At 43.4% G+C, this 18,236-nt stretch overlaps 1 protein-coding gene across 5 annotated transcripts in view; it reads left to right on the top strand.

The window, feature by feature from the left end:
* Window positions 1–18,236, top strand: part of APC (APC regulator of WNT signaling pathway) — a 92,435-nt gene that overhangs the window by 26,582 nt on the left and 47,617 nt on the right. For 4 of the 5 annotated variants that reach the window (XM_032212634.1, XM_032212635.1, XM_032212631.1 and 1 more), the window contains exon 3: window positions 14,894–15,046. In XM_032212634.1, coding sequence (XP_032068525.1) covers window positions 14,912–15,046 — 135 coding nt within the window. In that variant the 5' untranslated portion in view covers window positions 14,894–14,911. Of the gene's footprint in view, window positions 1–14,893; window positions 15,047–18,236 lie in introns of those variants that run through there. The other variant, XM_032212636.1, reaches the window with a different exon arrangement.

Here is an 18,236-nt window from a genome sequence, read left to right as displayed (position 1 = left end):
TACTCAAAACATAACAGGCACCTCCCAAACTGGGTTTCTTAGGTCCTATTATATCAGCAAAAACAACATCCAGATGTTCCTTTGTTTTAAAACCATTCAGTCTGTTTGCTGGAGTAACTTTGCTTTTCTCCTGATTGCAAACATTGCAGTTTAAATATTTACTGCATGGTTTTAATTTTACTCCTTCTGCCAACTTAACAGTTTGTTGCAGCATCTTGAAGTTAATGTGCCCCATGAGTCTATGTAGCAAATGTATACATTCATCATGGGGTTTAACATTATGATAAGCTGTGTTAGCCATCTGGCCATCTGGTATAACATACAAACTGTTTTTTAAAGTAGCAGTAACCCTGTTACCCTCCTTTTCAATGATACAGATTTCACCCCTAAAGGTTACCACATAGCCAATATTAACCAAAGTCCTAATTGATAGTAAGTTGAATTTCAGGTTAGGTACAAATAACATTGGTAACTGCTCATTTAGAAATGAACAACATGCATTACCTTCACCAGACGCCCTCACCTTCAATCCACTTGCCAAAAATACATGTTCCTTGCTCGTGGTCATTTTTACAAACCTTTTTCTATTTCTAGCAATGCACTGTGATGCTCCACTATCAACAGCCCACAAATCATGGTTTACTGCTGCATTGCTAGACATAGCCAAAGTAGACATAGCTAAGTTGAAATTAGCATTTTTTTCTAGCTCTTCCGGCATTCTGTTGTTTTGCCTTTTTACAGAACCTAGCTATATGTTCCTTAGCTCCACAAGAATAACATTTTCGAACAGTATAAGCAGTAGAACGTGACTCCTCATGTTGTGGTGGTTTCTCTCTCTGTTGTTCCTTCTCCATCCTTCTTCTTGACTCTTCCAACAGTCGTGCAGTAATGTCAGTCAATGTTAGTTCATTTCGGGTTAAGACTTCAAGAGAAGATACAAAAACATAACTCTCATCCAGTGAGGAGAGTATGATATAAACTTGATGTAGCTCAGAAAAAATTAGTTTTTCTTTTCATGTAGCTCCTGAAAAACCCCTTTCATAAAGGTTAAATGAGCTAACATATCTCCACCTCTCAGAAGACGTGCCCTAAACAGTTTGCATGTGAGATGTATGTGTGCACCTACAGTGTCACGTACATAAATCCTCTTTAAATTTTCCCAACATCTTGCAGCAGAATTTTCTCCACGAATATGTACTAACTGTTGGTCATACAGTGTTAGACCAATTATACACAACGCTCGTTCATTGCATCGCTGAAAATCTATCTTCCTGGCATCATCATCATTATCTGGATGCCAAGCAGTTACATCCAGTGGATTCTGTACAGCATCCCATAAACCTTCCCTACGCAGGAGTAGACTGCATTTCATAGACCAGGAAACACAGTTTGTTCTATCCAACCGGGTTACCATCGATAGACTTGTTGATGGGTCGCTCGCCATCTTCTCCAGGATAGTACAATCACTACAATAAACAGCTGTCTGTATACGGTATTGAATATCAACACCAACTCTCCTTTAGCTACGTCTGGTATAACCTGGGCCCATAACCAGTGTTAGGTAAGCTCCCCGTTGGGAGAGCGAGTGCGTTCAGAGAAGCGTTGTGAGAATTGTGTTGGAGAACACACAAGCCAGCATACAGAGACAATGCAGTTTAAATAGGCTTTTACTTTCATGGAAATAGAGGTATCAGAGTCCATCAAACAGTCCAAGTCATACATGGATAAGACAGTCAGTCATCAATGTCTTTCAGTTAAGAGATAATCCAAATAACATAGTCCATATTCATACAAACAGCCCGGTACTCAAAGTTTGCTAGCAGTTGCAAAACTTACAATAGCTTATGGCACTTTCTAACAGCCGGCTTCCAAAACACTCAGATCAGATCAGCCCAGCATCTAACAAACAGAGAGCTAACAGTCATTCTGGCTCCCTCTTATGGCTGATTGAGGAAAACAGCAACCGATTACATTTTACAGTATGATTTAAAGAAACAGGTACAGCATTGTTACATGATTTATATATTGCCAACCCAACCGTTAGATTATATTCCTAACACCCTCCATCACCTCCAGGTGATTTTCACTATCTTCCTCCTGCTGCTGGAATGGCTCACCTGCCTGTCCCTCTCCAAAGCAGTTTTTGGGTGCATGCGGCATTCCCAAGGACTTGTGCTGCCAGTAGCTGCCTTGCAAAGGGCCAACCCAGATACACCTTGTAAGCAGAAGGAAGGAGATAGTGAATGTTAGTAGGAGGAAGCTGAGGCTGGGGTGGTAAAATGCAGGGTAACCAAAAGAGCAAGATGGAGGAGAAAATAGATGGGATGGGGCTGAAGCAGAAGCAAGAATGAAGCAGACAGCAAACGAAGCATGAATCTCTTGCCTAATTAGGGCAGTCTTGGCCTAAGAACTGCAACTGGGACTGCTGGAATTGCCCCCATTAAGTGGTATGATAACTCACTTAACCTTAAGTGACTTTTAGACAACATTTAGTGATGGAAATTCCTGCCACAGATAGGGTCATTAAGCAAAGAACATTTGAAATGCAGAACTACTGTTTGAATGGATATCTACCGAATAAGACAAATAGCCTGAAACTGAATCCAGACGAATCTGAAATTATGCTGATAGGCATTTGCAAGAACTAGATTGACTGAATTTCATTTTTCCTATTTTAATAGATGCAGAACATTGTAATTAGCTAATGGTTAGCTAATTTTAGCAATTGCATGTAATATTTAGAGTCTATGCAATCTTGGACAGAGGCAAGATGCTAATCTGACCCCCCCCCCCCACCAAAAGACTCTAGTAGTATTGTTAATGCAAGGCTGCCCTTGAAGCCCTTTAAAGGAGATAAATAAGGTGGATGGTAGCTCTGTACTAACTCTTCTTTGTCTTCCACTCCTCCAGCTATTCCTTGAAATTTTTCAATGAAGGCCAGGATGCTGTGTAGGCTCTTTACAACATTTTTGCAGCTATCTTTTTCTTTCATCTAGTCCTGCCAAGGTGTTACTTTAGCAATTAGCACTTCATTATTTACCTTTTCCACTCTTGATAAGGGTATAAATCCTTACTCTCCTTTCAACTCTAGCCATCATTTTACTAAAATAAAAATATGCATTTAACATGGAAAAGTAGTGTGGATGGACTTCTTGACACATTAATTAGTCTCTCTGGGTACAATGATACTCTGCAGGCAGTCTGCATATTTACAATATATTTATACTCATTTTTTGATGCAAATGTTTACTAAGTAGGTTTCAAGTTGTGTAGTCATCTTTTAATATGCAAAATTTCAGCTTGCAAATGCTTTGAAAAATGGTTGCAATGAAGACTATAGGTCAGTGATGGTGAAACTTTTTTGGCTCACGGGCCAAATGCGGGGGGAGCACAGGGGCGGTTATGCACGGGGGTGCCACACATGTGCGCACTCTCCCTGCTTTTTTCGCCCTCTCCAGGCTCCACAGGCTTTCTAGGAGCCTGGGGAGGGCAAAAATAGCCTCCCCCCAAGGCCCTCCAGAGGCTTCAGGAGCTTCTCTGAAGCCTCCGGAGCACAAAAAACTGGCCCTACGGGCAAACCAGAAATTCAGGAACAGACTTCTGGTTGGCTCATAGGGCTGTTTTTTGCCCTCTGGAGCCTTTAGGGAAGCCATCCGGAGCGCGAAAAACAGCCCTACGAGCAAACCGGAAGTCTGTTCCCGAACTTCCTGTTTGCCCATAGGGCTGATTTTTCTTTTGCGGCTGAAAAACAGCCTGAAAAGAAGGCCAAAGTCAGCTGGCCAGCACGCGCATGTATGCTGGAGCTCACAGAGTAACATCTTGTGTGCCCTAACAAATGGCTCCATGTGCCACCTGTGGCACTTGTGCCATAGGTTTGCCATCATGGATATAGGTTTTGTCTGTTACCTAATAATATTTTTTTCAAAATTACTATCTTCTAAGCATTCATTAAAACCTGATCTATTTTGGAATAGAATAAATTGTTTCAAAGGGCTAAATTTGATTTCTAAAAATCCAGGGAGAGATCCCCCCCCCCCGGGAACATCATTCTTAAAATGGATTTAAAAGTGCATAACAAAATTGCCTAAATTTGCAATTTCTGCACCAAGTACAAAATAGGAATTGATGAAATGGAAGCAGGGCATCAAATGTACAGGTAGTCCTTGACCTATGACTATAATGAGCTGCCCTTTAGTGCAAGTTATGATGGCTATTAAGTGAAGCACCCACATGATTATTCCATTGAATGACTCCCATTCCTGTTTTCCGTAATGCAATTGTTAAGTGGAGCAGGGTTAACTCAGGGTCATTGGGAAATCTAATGCAAGCCCTGCCTGGGCTTTTCCCATCCCCTGAGGCATCCTGTGTTCCGCTTCCCACCTCCCTTGCAAGCCTTGGGCCTGCTTTTCCATCCCACTAGATCCCCACACACTATTCCCCACCCCCATCACATATTGCTCACTTATTCACGTATGTCTCTCTGGAAACGCCACAGGTTACGTTGGAGAAGAAAAACACAGTTCCTTCTCTCTCTGTTCCCAGAAATATCTGCGAGACCACCTACTGCCACCAGTAGCCTTCCATCGTCCAGTGCGATCCCACAGAGTTGGCCTCCTCAGGATGCCGTCGGCCAGACAGTGTCGGCTAGTGACCCCCAGGGGGAGAGCCTTCTCTGTGGGAGCGCCTTCCCTCTGGAATGAGCTGCCCCTGGAGCTTCGTATAATCGTATAATCCCTCTGTTCGTATAATCCCTCTGTTCCTTCCGGCGCGCCCTAAAAAGTTGGCTTTTCCAGCAAGTCAGCCTGGCCTGAACAAAACAAAACAAATTATTGATCACTGTTAATTTTAATTTGAATTGTTTTTTTTTAAATGTCATTGTCAGTTTTAATTGGGTTTGGGATATTCTATTTTTGTATTATGTGTTTCTTTTAATGTTGTGCGCCGCCCTGAGTCCTTGGGAGAAGGGCTGCATATAAATCTAATAAACCTAAATCTAAATAAGCACCATTTTGGGAGCAGCTTAGGGATATCTAGGGATGTAGCACCTTTCTTTAAAGCTCAGGCATGCTAGAAACTGCAGGAGGGGAAACAAAAATGGAAAAGCTTTGTCCTAGCTTTGTTTCCCACTCTGCAGTTTCTAAGTTAGGCATGGTAGGGAAAACTAAGGTGGGATAGCTTTATTCCACCTTTGTTCCTTACCACCACCACCACCACCACCAATGGCTTTGAACCTTTCTTTCTAGCCCAAGTGGACTAGAAGCTTGTGGGGAGGGGAGCAAATATCTCTCAACTTCATTTCACCCATTAGCTTCTAGTGTGCCTGAGCTAGAAAAGAAGACTAAAAGCTACTGTGGGCAGGGAAACAAAGGTGGAACAAAGTAAGTGATCAATCAGTGATAAGAGTGGGTGGGGAGGAGTGTGTGAAGCTGGTGGAGTGGGAAGCAGACCCAAAAGTCTACGAGGATCTGGCTGGGGTAAGGTCATGCTGCAGTAGCTCTGCGATCAGTTGTAAGGGTGAATGATCACAGGAACATTGAAGGAGCCTTAATTTTGAAACTAGGTCATAAGTAAACTGGGTCAAGCAGTGGCTAAGTGGCTGGTCATAAGTCAAGGACTATCGGTCATAGGTTCTATTAGTATAGCCAGAGGTCAAAGATGCTTGAAGTAATAATCTCAGGAGTTAGGCATTTTGCATTCATATATAAAGCAGATTTCTGTAACTTTGTATGAGGGCCATATTTCATCTTTGAATGGGGTATTACAAAGCACATTCCAAATAGAATGGAAAGTACATTTTTCTTCAGTTTGAGTTCAGCTCCTGCTGGCTTCCTGGATACATTTGTGTAGTTTTCCTGGGAATATTATGCAAATAATTTGCTATTCCTTCCTTGGGGATTTTTAAAAAATAATTCCTAGATTATTTTTCAATTCTGTTATTTCTTGCTGATCCAATCCACAACCAAAAGGGGGGGAAAGTTGCCAGAATATGCGGGTTATTAAAATATGAACATAAATAAATTGGTATTAATTGTATCAAGTTAAATTAAATTGCATGTGTTTATTAAGTTCTTTCATATCTTAATGTTTCTGTCAAGGTTATTTGCATATACACATGAACACATTCGCACACTTACACATACTATATGTACCTTATTTAGGCCAGGAAAATGAATGAATGGGAGCAAAGTAATTAGCAAGGAAGATTCATTTGATTTTTTTTCTTACTGTTCATAGTTCACATCTGAATTAAACTTTTCTCCAGTCATTTCATATGCCCCTGGTATGAATGGAATATTTGTATATACATACATACTTCCTGATCGTCATGGAGCAAGTGACACAGTCCTTGGAATCAAGGAAATTGCTTAACTGTATTCCTATCCAAAATACCCTATTGCTCATTCATGGCTGAATACCTACTGATTTAGAAGTAAGATTTCACTCACTTTTTAATATATTTCATTTAGATGCATTCTCTGCTTTCTCTTTTATTTCATCTTTTTAGAAAAAAAATAGGAAAATAGGATTGTCTATTATATTCAAGTATCATTCTCAAATGGAATGTTTGTCGCATAGAATCCATGTGTGTAAATACTAGCAATCATACATACTGGTGAAACTACTGCCTACTATCCTTTCTGTAGCTATATCCATTTTTCATAAAATTCACATGGACTTTTAGACACCATCTAATCTAACTTCTAGTCAATACAGGATCCACTAAACAGCTCCCACAGATGTCCATTCAGCCTCTGTTTGAAGATTTTCATCAAGGAATAACTTACCATTTCATATGGTAGCCTGTTCCACTTGATATTTAACCTGAACTTTCTCAAATTGTCATTGTCATTTATGAAGTATGGTGCTCAGAGCTGGAGACAGTACTCCACAAGTGAGGCCTGGTCCCAGTCATACTTACCTTTCATGATCTGGACTCTGTGCTCCTGTGGATACACCCCAAGATAGTAGTTGCATTACACTGCTAACTCATGTTTGACTTTTGGTCATCTAAGCCACGTCTATTATCCGTCCTATAATTGTGCCATATAACTTTCCTATGCATTCAGAATTTAACTTATCAGTTAAATTGTTTCAGCCTACTGCTCAAATCTGTATTTATTGTTTGGAGTCTCTCTTTTATGTAAACATTAGCCACCCTGCCCAGTTTTGTGTCTGCAAATCTTATAAATATCTCTTTTATGTTAAACATTAGCCAAAACATAAAACATAGAGGCCTCGGGCAATTTTTTCAATATTTCTTTTCAAGCAGAAGTTACTTAGAACCATTTATGAACACTCTTTAAATACAGTTATTTAATCAACTTTGAGTCTAACAGTATCATCTAGGCCATGTTATACAATTTTATTAATAAGGAGGTATTCTGCCGAAAGGTAGAAATTAAATTTATAACTGTCAAAAATAAAGATTACATTAGTTAGGCAAATTTCTTTATAACAAACCCATTCTCTTGTGCGCTGCTTGAAGAATCCAAGCATGGGCTAAATTCAATCTATTTGCCCAAGGACTGAGTTGAAATTCTTAACCACGCCTCCTCTCCTCATTGAGATCCAATTCAAAAACTCAGTCCAGCCCAGTTCGGACACATTTTAGGGAGCTCCTCAGTTCTTGTGCGAATAAAATGTGACATTTCATTAGTTAGCTTAGGACTTTTCTTATTTTTGTCTTTAACTGAGAGTTAGTGGCAGGAAAAATTGTTCGAGCCATTTAAAATCGCTGGTGAGGTTTGAGGACTTCGAGGCTCCTCGTCACTGCGGAGTCTGCGATCGTCGGGGCATTTGTCCAGTGCCTGCTTGCGAACGTGGTGGAAGGTAGGAGGCTTCCTTTTCACCCAGCTGTCTTCTCAACTGACTGCGGCTGCCGGACTCCTCGGCGGAGGCTCTGGTTTATGCCTGACAGCTCCCTGAACGACTGAGAAGCGAGGCGGCCATTTTAAAAGCATTTTCGGGTGCTTTTTACTCCTGGTCATTTGGAGTTGCTGTGGTTTTCCTCCCAGCCTGCAGATGGCCGCTAGGGAGTTACTGGCCTTCGTTCGGGGCTCCGGCAAGGCCTCCTCCCTCAGGAACATCAGTATTGCAGCCTAGGAGGGTTTTGGTCGCTTGGTCATACTTCTGTCCCACAGACATATCTGCAGAGCGCACTGCAGCTTCCAACTTGTGCCGGTGCCAACCTACTGCTTGCAGAGTCTCCCTGAAGGGCCGTGAGAGTCAGTCTTCGATCCGGCTGAAGAGCACCATGGCTGACGGACAAGAGGGCACCAGAGGAACATCCAGCCCCCTCGCCAAAACGCAGTAGGCCAGACCCCCCCTGTGGTGGAACAGGGCAGTAAGGGCACCAAGTTGAAGGGGATTCCTAACTCCAGAGGCGGCAAAGCCCTATCTAGGGCTGAGGCCCACAGACATAAGGCCCTAGAAAAGACATTTGAAAGGGCCCGAAGGCTACCCCTATCCTCTGGGCAACCTTCCCGTGATCCAAGTCCCTTACCCCAAGGGCAGAAGCCTCCCCCCCAGCCTTCTCCCCCGAGGGCCATATCCCCTTCATTGATGGATGAGTGATCCCAGGCTCCCTCTCCTGTAGCCTCTGGGTTATCCGGATTCTTCCTTAGTGTAAGAGGAGTTTTGCTCCTTTGAGTCTGTGATGGTTGAGGAGGATCCTGATCCCTCAGGATGCGCAGACAGGGGGAGGGCAAGTAGACCCCGGCCTGCTGAAGATCAGGGGCCAAATCTGTCCATTGAAATGCAGAGAGTTGTGAATGCAGAGTGAATGTTGTGTTTTATCGCTAATTATTTTTACTCACATTTTCTTTTTGTGTTTTGTCCTGCACTCCCCTCCCCTATTATTGTAAGCCGCCCTGAGTCCCCTCAGGGAAAAGGGCGGCCTATAAATGTTTAATAAAAGAATAAAAAAAAAAGAGTTATAGAACAAGCAATTGAGAGGGGCATTGCTTCTGGAATTTCTAGAAAGAAGCAGGCTATTAAAAGTTCCACTGTCAAGCCTAGTCACAAACCTGGCCAGAGTGGGCAGGCACAGGGACCTCCTCCTCTGGGCACTTCCATTGCCACGGAGGAATCTATATTAGAGGTGGACAACATTGGGGAACAGGAGCTCTCAGAAGAAGAGACCCCCCTCCCAGATAAACCTGCCTTCACTGGTTTATTCAGGCCTTCCCTCTTTAAGGCAATCTTGCACAAGGCGAAGGCCTCTACTCAAGAAGGTACTCCCACTCAGGGTGCTCCAGCCCCTTCTGAGACCCAGGATCCCAAAGAGGGGTTAGTCAAAGAAAACATTCCTACGCAGGACTTAATTCCGGTGCCTGAGCTGTTTGTGAACGTGGTCCAGTGCCAGTGGGTGCAGCCAGGATCACTGACCAACCCTAGTGGGGCTGACAAACACCTCTACTCAGTAGAGAATAATTTGGAGGATATTTTGAAGCTTCCATAGGTGGATGCTCCAGTGATATCCCTTACTTCCAATTCCGTCCTGCCGACTAACCTCCTTGAGGGGCTCAAGGCCGAGGACAAAAAAGCCAAGAAAGCATGCCACAAGATCCACCAAGCAGCCGCCTGGTCTATTAAGCCTTCTACATCAACTTCGTTCTTTACTTGAGCCTCGCTGCTTTGGCTGAGGTAGTTGAGATCGAATCCCCCTCAGAGGGTTCCAGATGGAAGCATGACAACAAAATTATAGCAGCTGTTGAGTATTCGGCTGGTGCTTCCCTCAATGCTGCCAAGTTTGCCTCCTGGGCTCTGGCTTCCAATGTGACTTCACGCTTCCTGTTGTGGCTTCGTCACTGGCAGGCGGACCTGAAGTTGAAGTGGAAGCTTGCTTCCGCTCTCTTCAAAGGAGGGCAATTGTTTGATGAAACATTAGACAAATTCTTAATCGAGACCAAGGATAAATGGAACGTGCTTCTGTCTACTGCCAGGAAGGCTGATAGGAAGAATAATTCTTTTTTTCTGAAGCAATCCTTTCAGGGGAATGACTCCTCGGATGCTGGTCCCTCCTATCAGAGATCCTACCCCCATGGCAGTGACCGTAGCCAGGATAGGTCAACTTTCAAGAATAAGGGTCGACAGCAGCAGTCCTTCCGATGCCCCTTTCATGGCGGTTCCAACAACCGCTCCTACCATAGGTCCAAGTGACCACCAACAGGATCCTCCGATAGGCAGCCATCTCCAACTTTATGCCGCCCAATGAGAGTTGATCACAACAGACGCTTGGGTTCTCAATACGATCAGGCAGGGCCTGACGTTGGAGTTCCTATCCCTCCCCCAGCGGACCTTCGTCCGCTGCCCAGTCCCCTCCTCCCTCCCCAAAAGACAACGCATGCAGGCGGAGATCTTTCATCTCCTCCAGATAAACACCATAGAACCATTTCCTGTAGAGCAGAAAAAGAAGGGGTTCTACTCCATTCTTTTCCTTGTTTCCAAAAGGTCCAGGGGGTGGAGGGCCATTTTGGACCTCAAGAACCTAAATCGGCATCTGGCCTACAAGTGTTTCAAGATGCAATCCTTACAGACCATCCTAGGTTGCATCAGGCGAGGGGACAGGTTGACCTCCATCGACCTGAAGGTGGCGTACCTGCATATTCCGATACGCAGGTCCCACAGGAAGCTTCTCAGGTTCCGACAAGCATTACCAGTACAGAGCTCTGCCAGTCAGGCTTTCATCGGCACCGAGAACTTTCATGAAGATATTGGCGGTCATAGCGGCCCATCTGTGCTCGCACCCAATACGTCTTCTTTGTTACCTAGATGACATCTTGATTCAATCAGCATCCACCAACCAAGTGCTCAGAGACGTTCGAGTCACCATCTCCACCTTACAAGAATCACAGGTTCTCGGTGAACCGAGAAAAGAGTCAGCTGATACCTGCGCTCCGCATCTTACATCTCAGAGCACTCATATACTCTGACCGTTGCCAAGTGTTCCTGTCACAGGCCTGCAGGCGCAACCTCATCATCCATGCACTGGAGGTGAGAGTTAACCAGTTTGCGTCCATCGTGTCCCTATCACAATTTCTGGGACTCATGATTTCGTGCATAAACATCGTTCCCTGGGCACGTTTTCACACGAGGGAACTGCAATGGTTCCTCCTGTCCATCCAGCAGGCAAAAGCCAGCAACTCTCCCAGACGGGTCAGACTGTCTCCAAAGGTCAGACAGTTCCTCCGGGGGTGGGAATCCAGTGCGGTGATTAGAGGTTGCCTTTTCCAGGAGCAAAACCGTCTGGTGGTCACAACAGACGCAAGCCTCCAGGGATGGGGAGCCCACTTCCAGGAACAAGTGACACAAGGCAAGTGGTCACCAAACGAAGCTGCACACAACATAAATTGGTTAGAGTTAAGTGTAGCCAGGCTGGCCTTATACCACTTTCGAAGGGACGTTGTGGGTTGCCATGTCTTGCTGCTCACAGACAATATAGCGACAAAGGCCCACATCAACTGCCAGAGAGGCACCAAGTCCAGGGCCCTGATGGCAGAAGCGGAGGCTCTGGGATGGTGGGCGGAATGCCATCTGGCCACCTTGCATGCAGACCACATCACATTCACAAGCAGGCACTGGACAATGTGAGAGAGGACTGGCTGAGCCGGACAACTATCGACAATGCAGAGTGGTGTCCTCATCTGGCAACCTTCCATCAACTGACTGTCAAGTTATGCCTACCAGTGGTCATTCTGTTCGCCAGTCCAGACAACTCGCAACTCCCGAGGGTCTTCTCGAGATATGCCAACCTCAAACAGAGGAAACACGCTCGGAGATGCCACTGGCCCAGGGGTCTTTTGTTCGCCTTCCCGCCGCTGCCTCTCATTCCACAGCTGGTTCGGAAAATCTTGTCGGAGAAAGTGGAGGTTCTCCTAATAGCACCTCACTGACCCAGGAGATCGTGGTACGCGAACCTTATCAGTCTCTCCATTCGCAGACCATGGAGGATACCACAGCAGCTGTTCTCCCTCAGCCAGCAGGCCATAATGCATCCGGATCCCAGTTGGCTCCAGCTGGCCGTCTGGCACTTGAGGGGGACCTCCTGAGGAAGGACAATCTTCCTGACAAGGCCATTTGTACCATCCAGGCATCCCAACGTCTGCTACAACTTGGATCTATGACGCCACTTGGGTGGCTTTCACTTCCTGGTGTAAGACACTAGACATGGTGCCCACTTCTGCATCCATCCCACAGCTGCTGGACTTCTTGCAGGTGGGGTTGGATAAAGGCCTGTCCCCCAACACCCTCCGCCGACAAGTGGCAGCACTGTCTACCATTCTAGCTAGACATTCAGCTGTTTCCTTGGGGCAGCACCCTCAGCTGAGAAGTTTCCTCAAGGGGGCATCCAATCTATGCCCTCCCACGGTCCACAGGTTCCCCACCTGGGACCTCCCACTTGTTCTGAGGGCCCTGACCAAGACACCATTTGAGCCTATACATTCCATCAGTCTTCGTCATCTGACTCTGAAGATGGCCTTTCTTATAGCAATTACTTCAGCTAGGAGGGTATCACAGTTGGCTGCCCTTTCCATCCGTGAAGACTTCTGCGTTTTTCATGCCGACCGGGTCACCCTCTGGCTAGATCCGGCTTTTATGCCAAAAGCTAACTCTCTGTTCCATAGATCTCAGAAAGTGCTACTTCCCAACATCTGCCCTCAGCATCCCAAGGAACAAGCTTGGCATAAGCTGGACGTTCAGAGAATGGTTCGCTGCTACATCAAGAAGATGGAGGAATTCTGCCATTCTGAATCCCTTCTCATTTCTTTTCAACCAGGTTCCATGGGATGCAAGGTCCAGGTTGAGGGCTTGTATTAAACTGGCTTACCAGCACCAGTACCACCTAGACTCACAGCTCATTCCACACGGAGTGCCGCCACCACAGGCGCGTGGGCAACACAAGCTCCTGTGGAAGAGAACTGCAGAGTGACTACCTGGTCGTCTCCGACTCTGTTCATTAAGCACTACCGCATTGACTCCTATGCTGCAGCAGAGGCGTCTTTTGGGAGGAGAGTGTTGCAAAGGGTTATTGCGACTCCGCGCACCCTGGACAATCATGTTGCTTTCCCTGGGACTTCATAGCTTGGGTATGTCCCATGCTTGGACTCTCCAAGCAGCACACAGGAGAATGACTGTTGGCTTAAATGAACGGTCGTTCTCTGGGCGCTGTGGGAGAGTCCAACCCCGCCCTGGGATCTCTTTTCATTCCTTATCTATCAAGCGTCTCAGGCTGCTCGGAGTATGTGATTGTGGAGACATCCGGAGGACACATCAGGAACAAGTCCATCATATACTATGCCTTCGTTTTTGAACTGAAACTCAATGAGGAGAGGAGGTGTGGTTAAGAATTTCAACTCAGTCCTTGGGCAAATAGACTGAATTTGGCCCATGCTTGGACTCTCCCGCAGAGCCCAGAGAATGACCGTTCAGATAAGCCAACGGTCATTCTAACTGCAACTAGTTGTAGCACATCTATCAAACTGTTTATAAACATACTGCTTGATCATCTTTTAAATTAAAAAATCTTGTCCAGCATAAATATCATGCTTACTTGTAGTTTCCTGTGTCTTTTTTCTTCCCTTTTGTGAAGATTGGGATTACATTTGCCCTCCTCCAGATTTCTGTGACCTCATCAGTACCCCAGAAGTTCTCAAATATTACTAAAAATGTTCCTATGATTGCTTCTTTTAGTTTCTTCTGTATCATGAGGGTATAGAGGTTAAGACCTTGTGATCTGAACATTTGTTCAGCAACTGTTCAAACTTACAACAGTGCTGAATGAGTGCTAGTTACAACCAGTTCTCAGCGTTCCAGCCCCTGCAGCATTACTACAGTCATGTAAACAGTCACGATTTATAATGTTCCCTGCTGGCTTCCCATAAGCAAAGTCAATGGGGAAACCAGAGAGAAGTTGGAAGTAAACATCACATGAAGTCCTCACAATGACAGACACAATCCCTGCTTAATAAAGGCAACTGAGACTGCTGAAACTGCCATCACGAAGCAATGCAGACACATAACATTGTACTTTAAAGCTGCATTACTTAGCAATGGCAATTCCTATTCCAATTGCTGTCAGAAACCAAGGGCTACTGCTAATACATCTGGTCTGAAGTCTTGAATTTCTTTAAATTAGCTAGTTCTGTCTCTTGCCTGTCCTAAATTTCAGCTTCTTTGTTCTCTCAGTGGCAGAATGACCAACTAGAGCTCTATTTGTGTTCTGAAAAAAGACATGCATAAAATAGGAGTTCAGCAGTTTTGTCTTCTGGTCATCACCCCTTATCAGTTCATACTATTTTCTCACACTGAACCTACATCCTCTCTGACTTTACTTTTACTTTTAAGGTAGTCTTTTTTTATTTTTGATATCTCTTGCAAACTCAGCTAACTGTGAACTTTAATATTTCACTTTCATCCCTTTTTGCACAGTGAGAAATTGAGTCTGGCTTACATTGAACTAAGGGGCTTATCTATTTATTACAGAATGTTAATTGGTTCTGAATTATTTTGCAAATGAATTCAAGCATACTAGTCTATATGGAAATGCATGTTATATACTAAAATTTGAATTGGAAAGTCCTCATTGATGAATATTTTGATACTGTCTTAAATGTTATTGTTTCTGAAGTAAAGGCATTCAAGAGTTCGTTTATTTAAAACATTTACTGTATATAGCTTTTATCTTTCAGGCAACTCTGGGTTGAAAGTAAGAAGATATGCTCTGTACTTTTTACTTAAATAGAGAATTACTTGAAGTTCCAAGACATTTTTACGATATATGAAAAATGCAATGATAGATTATTTAGATGGGAAGTAATGTCCTTTAAAAAAAAAATCATGATATATTTCTTGGACCAAAGGAAATCAAATGTTTATTCTCTATTTTTTTCAGGTCCTGGGGTAGCCCAGAATGGCTGCAGTGTCATATGATCAGTTGTTAAAACAAGTAGAGGTGTTAAAAATGGAGAACTCAAATCTTCGACAAGAACTGGAAGATAATTCAAATCATCTTACAAAACTTGAAACTGAAGCATCTAATATGAAGGTATGGAAATAATTTTACTTTAAAAGCATTTTGGGATTGTGGTTCGGATTGCAAGGCTCTATGATTTTCCCCATAATGCAATGGATATTGAGCTTTGCTCTTTTAGATAATAGATTTTCCCTTTTAAAACACTGTTGTATCAGACCGTGAGTGTGTGTGTGTGTGTGTGTGTGTGTGTGTGTGTGTTCATATTCCCACAACTTTTAATACCCATATAATACAATTTCTTAAAATAATTGGCAATTGTACCATATTAATGGTGAGAGCTGCTTGCTCGTGCTTTGTATCTTTAGGTTGAGATAAATTCCTTGTAAAATCTATACCTTAGGAAAACATGTTCTAAGGTTTCAATTTCATCAGAGACATCAAGGGCATCTTCTGTGTGTAAAAGTTGTCTGATTATATCTTCAGTGAATTATTGCACTGAGAAAGGCATTGAAGTGTGTTCCAGGGAAGACCCAGAATTATTTGGAATTGAGTAACTTGTGTATAGGTACTGTTCGGGTTGCAGCTTCTATGTTTTAAAATTTATATCTAATTTCCCTTTGAGGACTATATTTTTAGCATTGTATATCAGTCGCAGCATTCGGCAGGAGTGAAGCAGCCTTAGCGGGCTCCTGAATTCCTCTTTGTAAATTATTCCAGACATTATTTTAAGCCCCAGTTTGGTAGGACTGTATGAAGCCTCATTGGCTTTTTAAAAAAAACTTTTCAAACCTTGAAGCTCAAAACTTTAAATTTATCATTTAATAATGAAGGGATTCTAGGGAATATTGTAGAAGTCGAAGATTAAATTTCTTTGCAATATGACATTTTTGAAAGTACAAGTAATCCCCAACAGTTCACTTTGTGACCTTTTGAAGTTGCGACATAACCCTCCCCCCAAGTACTTACAACACAATCCCGCCTGTGGAGACTCACTTACCTTTTGAGGATCTAGCGAGCCATCTCTTCTCCAGCCTCTCTATTTCTGCTCAGCTTTTCTCACTTACTGAGGCTGCCTTCTACTTCTGGAATGGCAGGCAGCCTCGATGAGTCTCCTCCAAAGGTTTTCAGGCTCGGCATGGTAAAGCGTTTGCACGCCGAATGGAAGGCTTTGGGGCAGCAAATTCGGCTTCTGCTGTAAGCCTCTGGGTGTCCTGATCTCATTGGACTTCAGGCACCCATTCTCTGCAAAAGCAGATGGGTGCCTGAAATCACATGAGATCATGGCCCCCAAAACCTTTCACTCCAGAAGTGGCAGACAGTCTCAGTGAGTCAATAAAGCCGAGCACCGCACATTCATCCTGCTCTCCCTCTGCTTTCACTGCTCGCTGGTAGCAAGCAAAGAAACAGAGAGGCTGGAGAGGAGACAGCTCACTATATACTCAAAAGGTAAGTAAGTCTCCACAGGCCTCTTGTGAAAATCTGGTGTGGTAGAATGGGGGAGAGGAAGCAATTGCATGAGGTATCTGTCAGCAGAGGCCTTGGGTAGTCTGAAGCAGGTAGCCTGTTCCATCATTTTATATACTTGTGGTTTGCTCTGTCAATATTGGTGGAGTGATCTTGGCAATTACTTGGATTGCTGTTTATTGTTAGCTGAACAATAATAGTCCAAGAAACCACCAAGGCCACTTCCACCAATACTGACAGGGCAAACTACTAGTATATAAAATGAAAGCAAATCCCACTTCCTGCTAGCACTGATGATGTTACCTAGTTTGCTAATAAAACGCCTGCAAGAAAACAGCCAAGCTCAGAGAGCACCAAGAGCCTTAATTTTTATGAAGGCATGTCTGCTTTTTCTGCTGGTTTTTAAAATCATATTCCTGGAACAGTAAGTTATGGATAGTCTTGCCAAACACTAGGGTAAATTAAATGCAACTACTTAGCATGGAGTGTTTTTTTATTCATGCAGTACTATGTATAAAAGTGTATTTATGCCCTACTTAAATATGCATAAACAGATTAGAAAACTTTGAAGTGAGTGGAATGAATGTATTGCCTATTATATAGAACAATACCCCCAGACACATGCAATAATTTGAAGCAACTTTAACATCACCTGGTAGCTAATGATGTTGACCTATCAATATCAGTAGCCTAGTACCCAAATGTCACCACCCCCTTCACTCATATCAAAGGTTCCTCTGGATTCCATGTGGTTGGGTGAGCTACAAACAAGACCTCTATAGTTTAAATGAAGACCTCCCTGGCCAATTTATATTCTGGTCAGGCTCCAAACTCTCAGAAATTGATTAAGTCATAGTATCTCACAGTCTGTCTTTCAGCATTAACCATTTGAAATACTACCGAGAACAGAGAATGACAACATATTTCTTTAGTTATTTTATGTAGGTATGCCCCTGCCAAATTCTCCCCGAACTTCCCTCCTTAGTTGCTGCTAGTGCTGGGAAGCCGATGCTTAAATGGATTAGGTACTCAAGTTAGGAAGTTATCAACAGGGCTTTAAAAAACGGAAGAGTCTAAGTGAAGTTGTCTGTCTGTCTGCCTTCTCATATAGTTGCACAATGCACTAAGAAAGTTCCATGGCAAAAATATTTCTGGGCACTGAGGGTTTTCTCTCTCTTGGTATTCAGAAGCCACTGAGTTGGAGGTACTGACTTTGTAAAGTTACACTTCAATTCTACCTTTTAATATCTTTTACAATAGACAAATATCGCTTTGTTTTTCTATTGGATGCTGAACTGTAGTAAGTTTTCAAATATAAGGCACCATAATGCAAAAATATAATAGAAAGCATTTTGATTAAACTCATGGGCTGGCCTGCTTTTTGGCTCACTGTAGTAATATTTTGTCACGCATACTGCATGATGACATTAGCTGAATATAACTCTATAATTTCCAAGAGACCTCAGTGATTGCATTCACATTGATGTGAAAGGCAATTAACTGCTCATAATGAAGATATATTCTGCATACAGAAAAGTGTAAAGAAACTCTTGATTGATGCACTTCACATAAAGATTGTAGTGAACCTTCAAACTTTCTCACCTTCAAACTTGCCCTCATTTTCAGACTAAGAGGATGAATCTTCAGCAGAACAATGTATTGTCCTATCTACATAGAAATCTGAGATTATCAAAAGTGTTAAGGGCTGTTTAATAGTCCAGACAACTCTTCCAGAAAATATAGAATGATCTGGGTGCATATACGGAGTGAGCAACCACTGGGTTCAGGACTTAATGCA

The sequence above is a fragment of the Thamnophis elegans genome, chromosome 3, assembly GCF_009769535.1.
Source record: "Thamnophis elegans isolate rThaEle1 chromosome 3, rThaEle1.pri, whole genome shotgun sequence".
NCBI classification, from domain to species: domain Eukaryota; kingdom Metazoa; phylum Chordata; class Lepidosauria; order Squamata; family Colubridae; genus Thamnophis; species Thamnophis elegans.
This window is presented reverse-complemented; position numbering and strand designations above follow the sequence as displayed.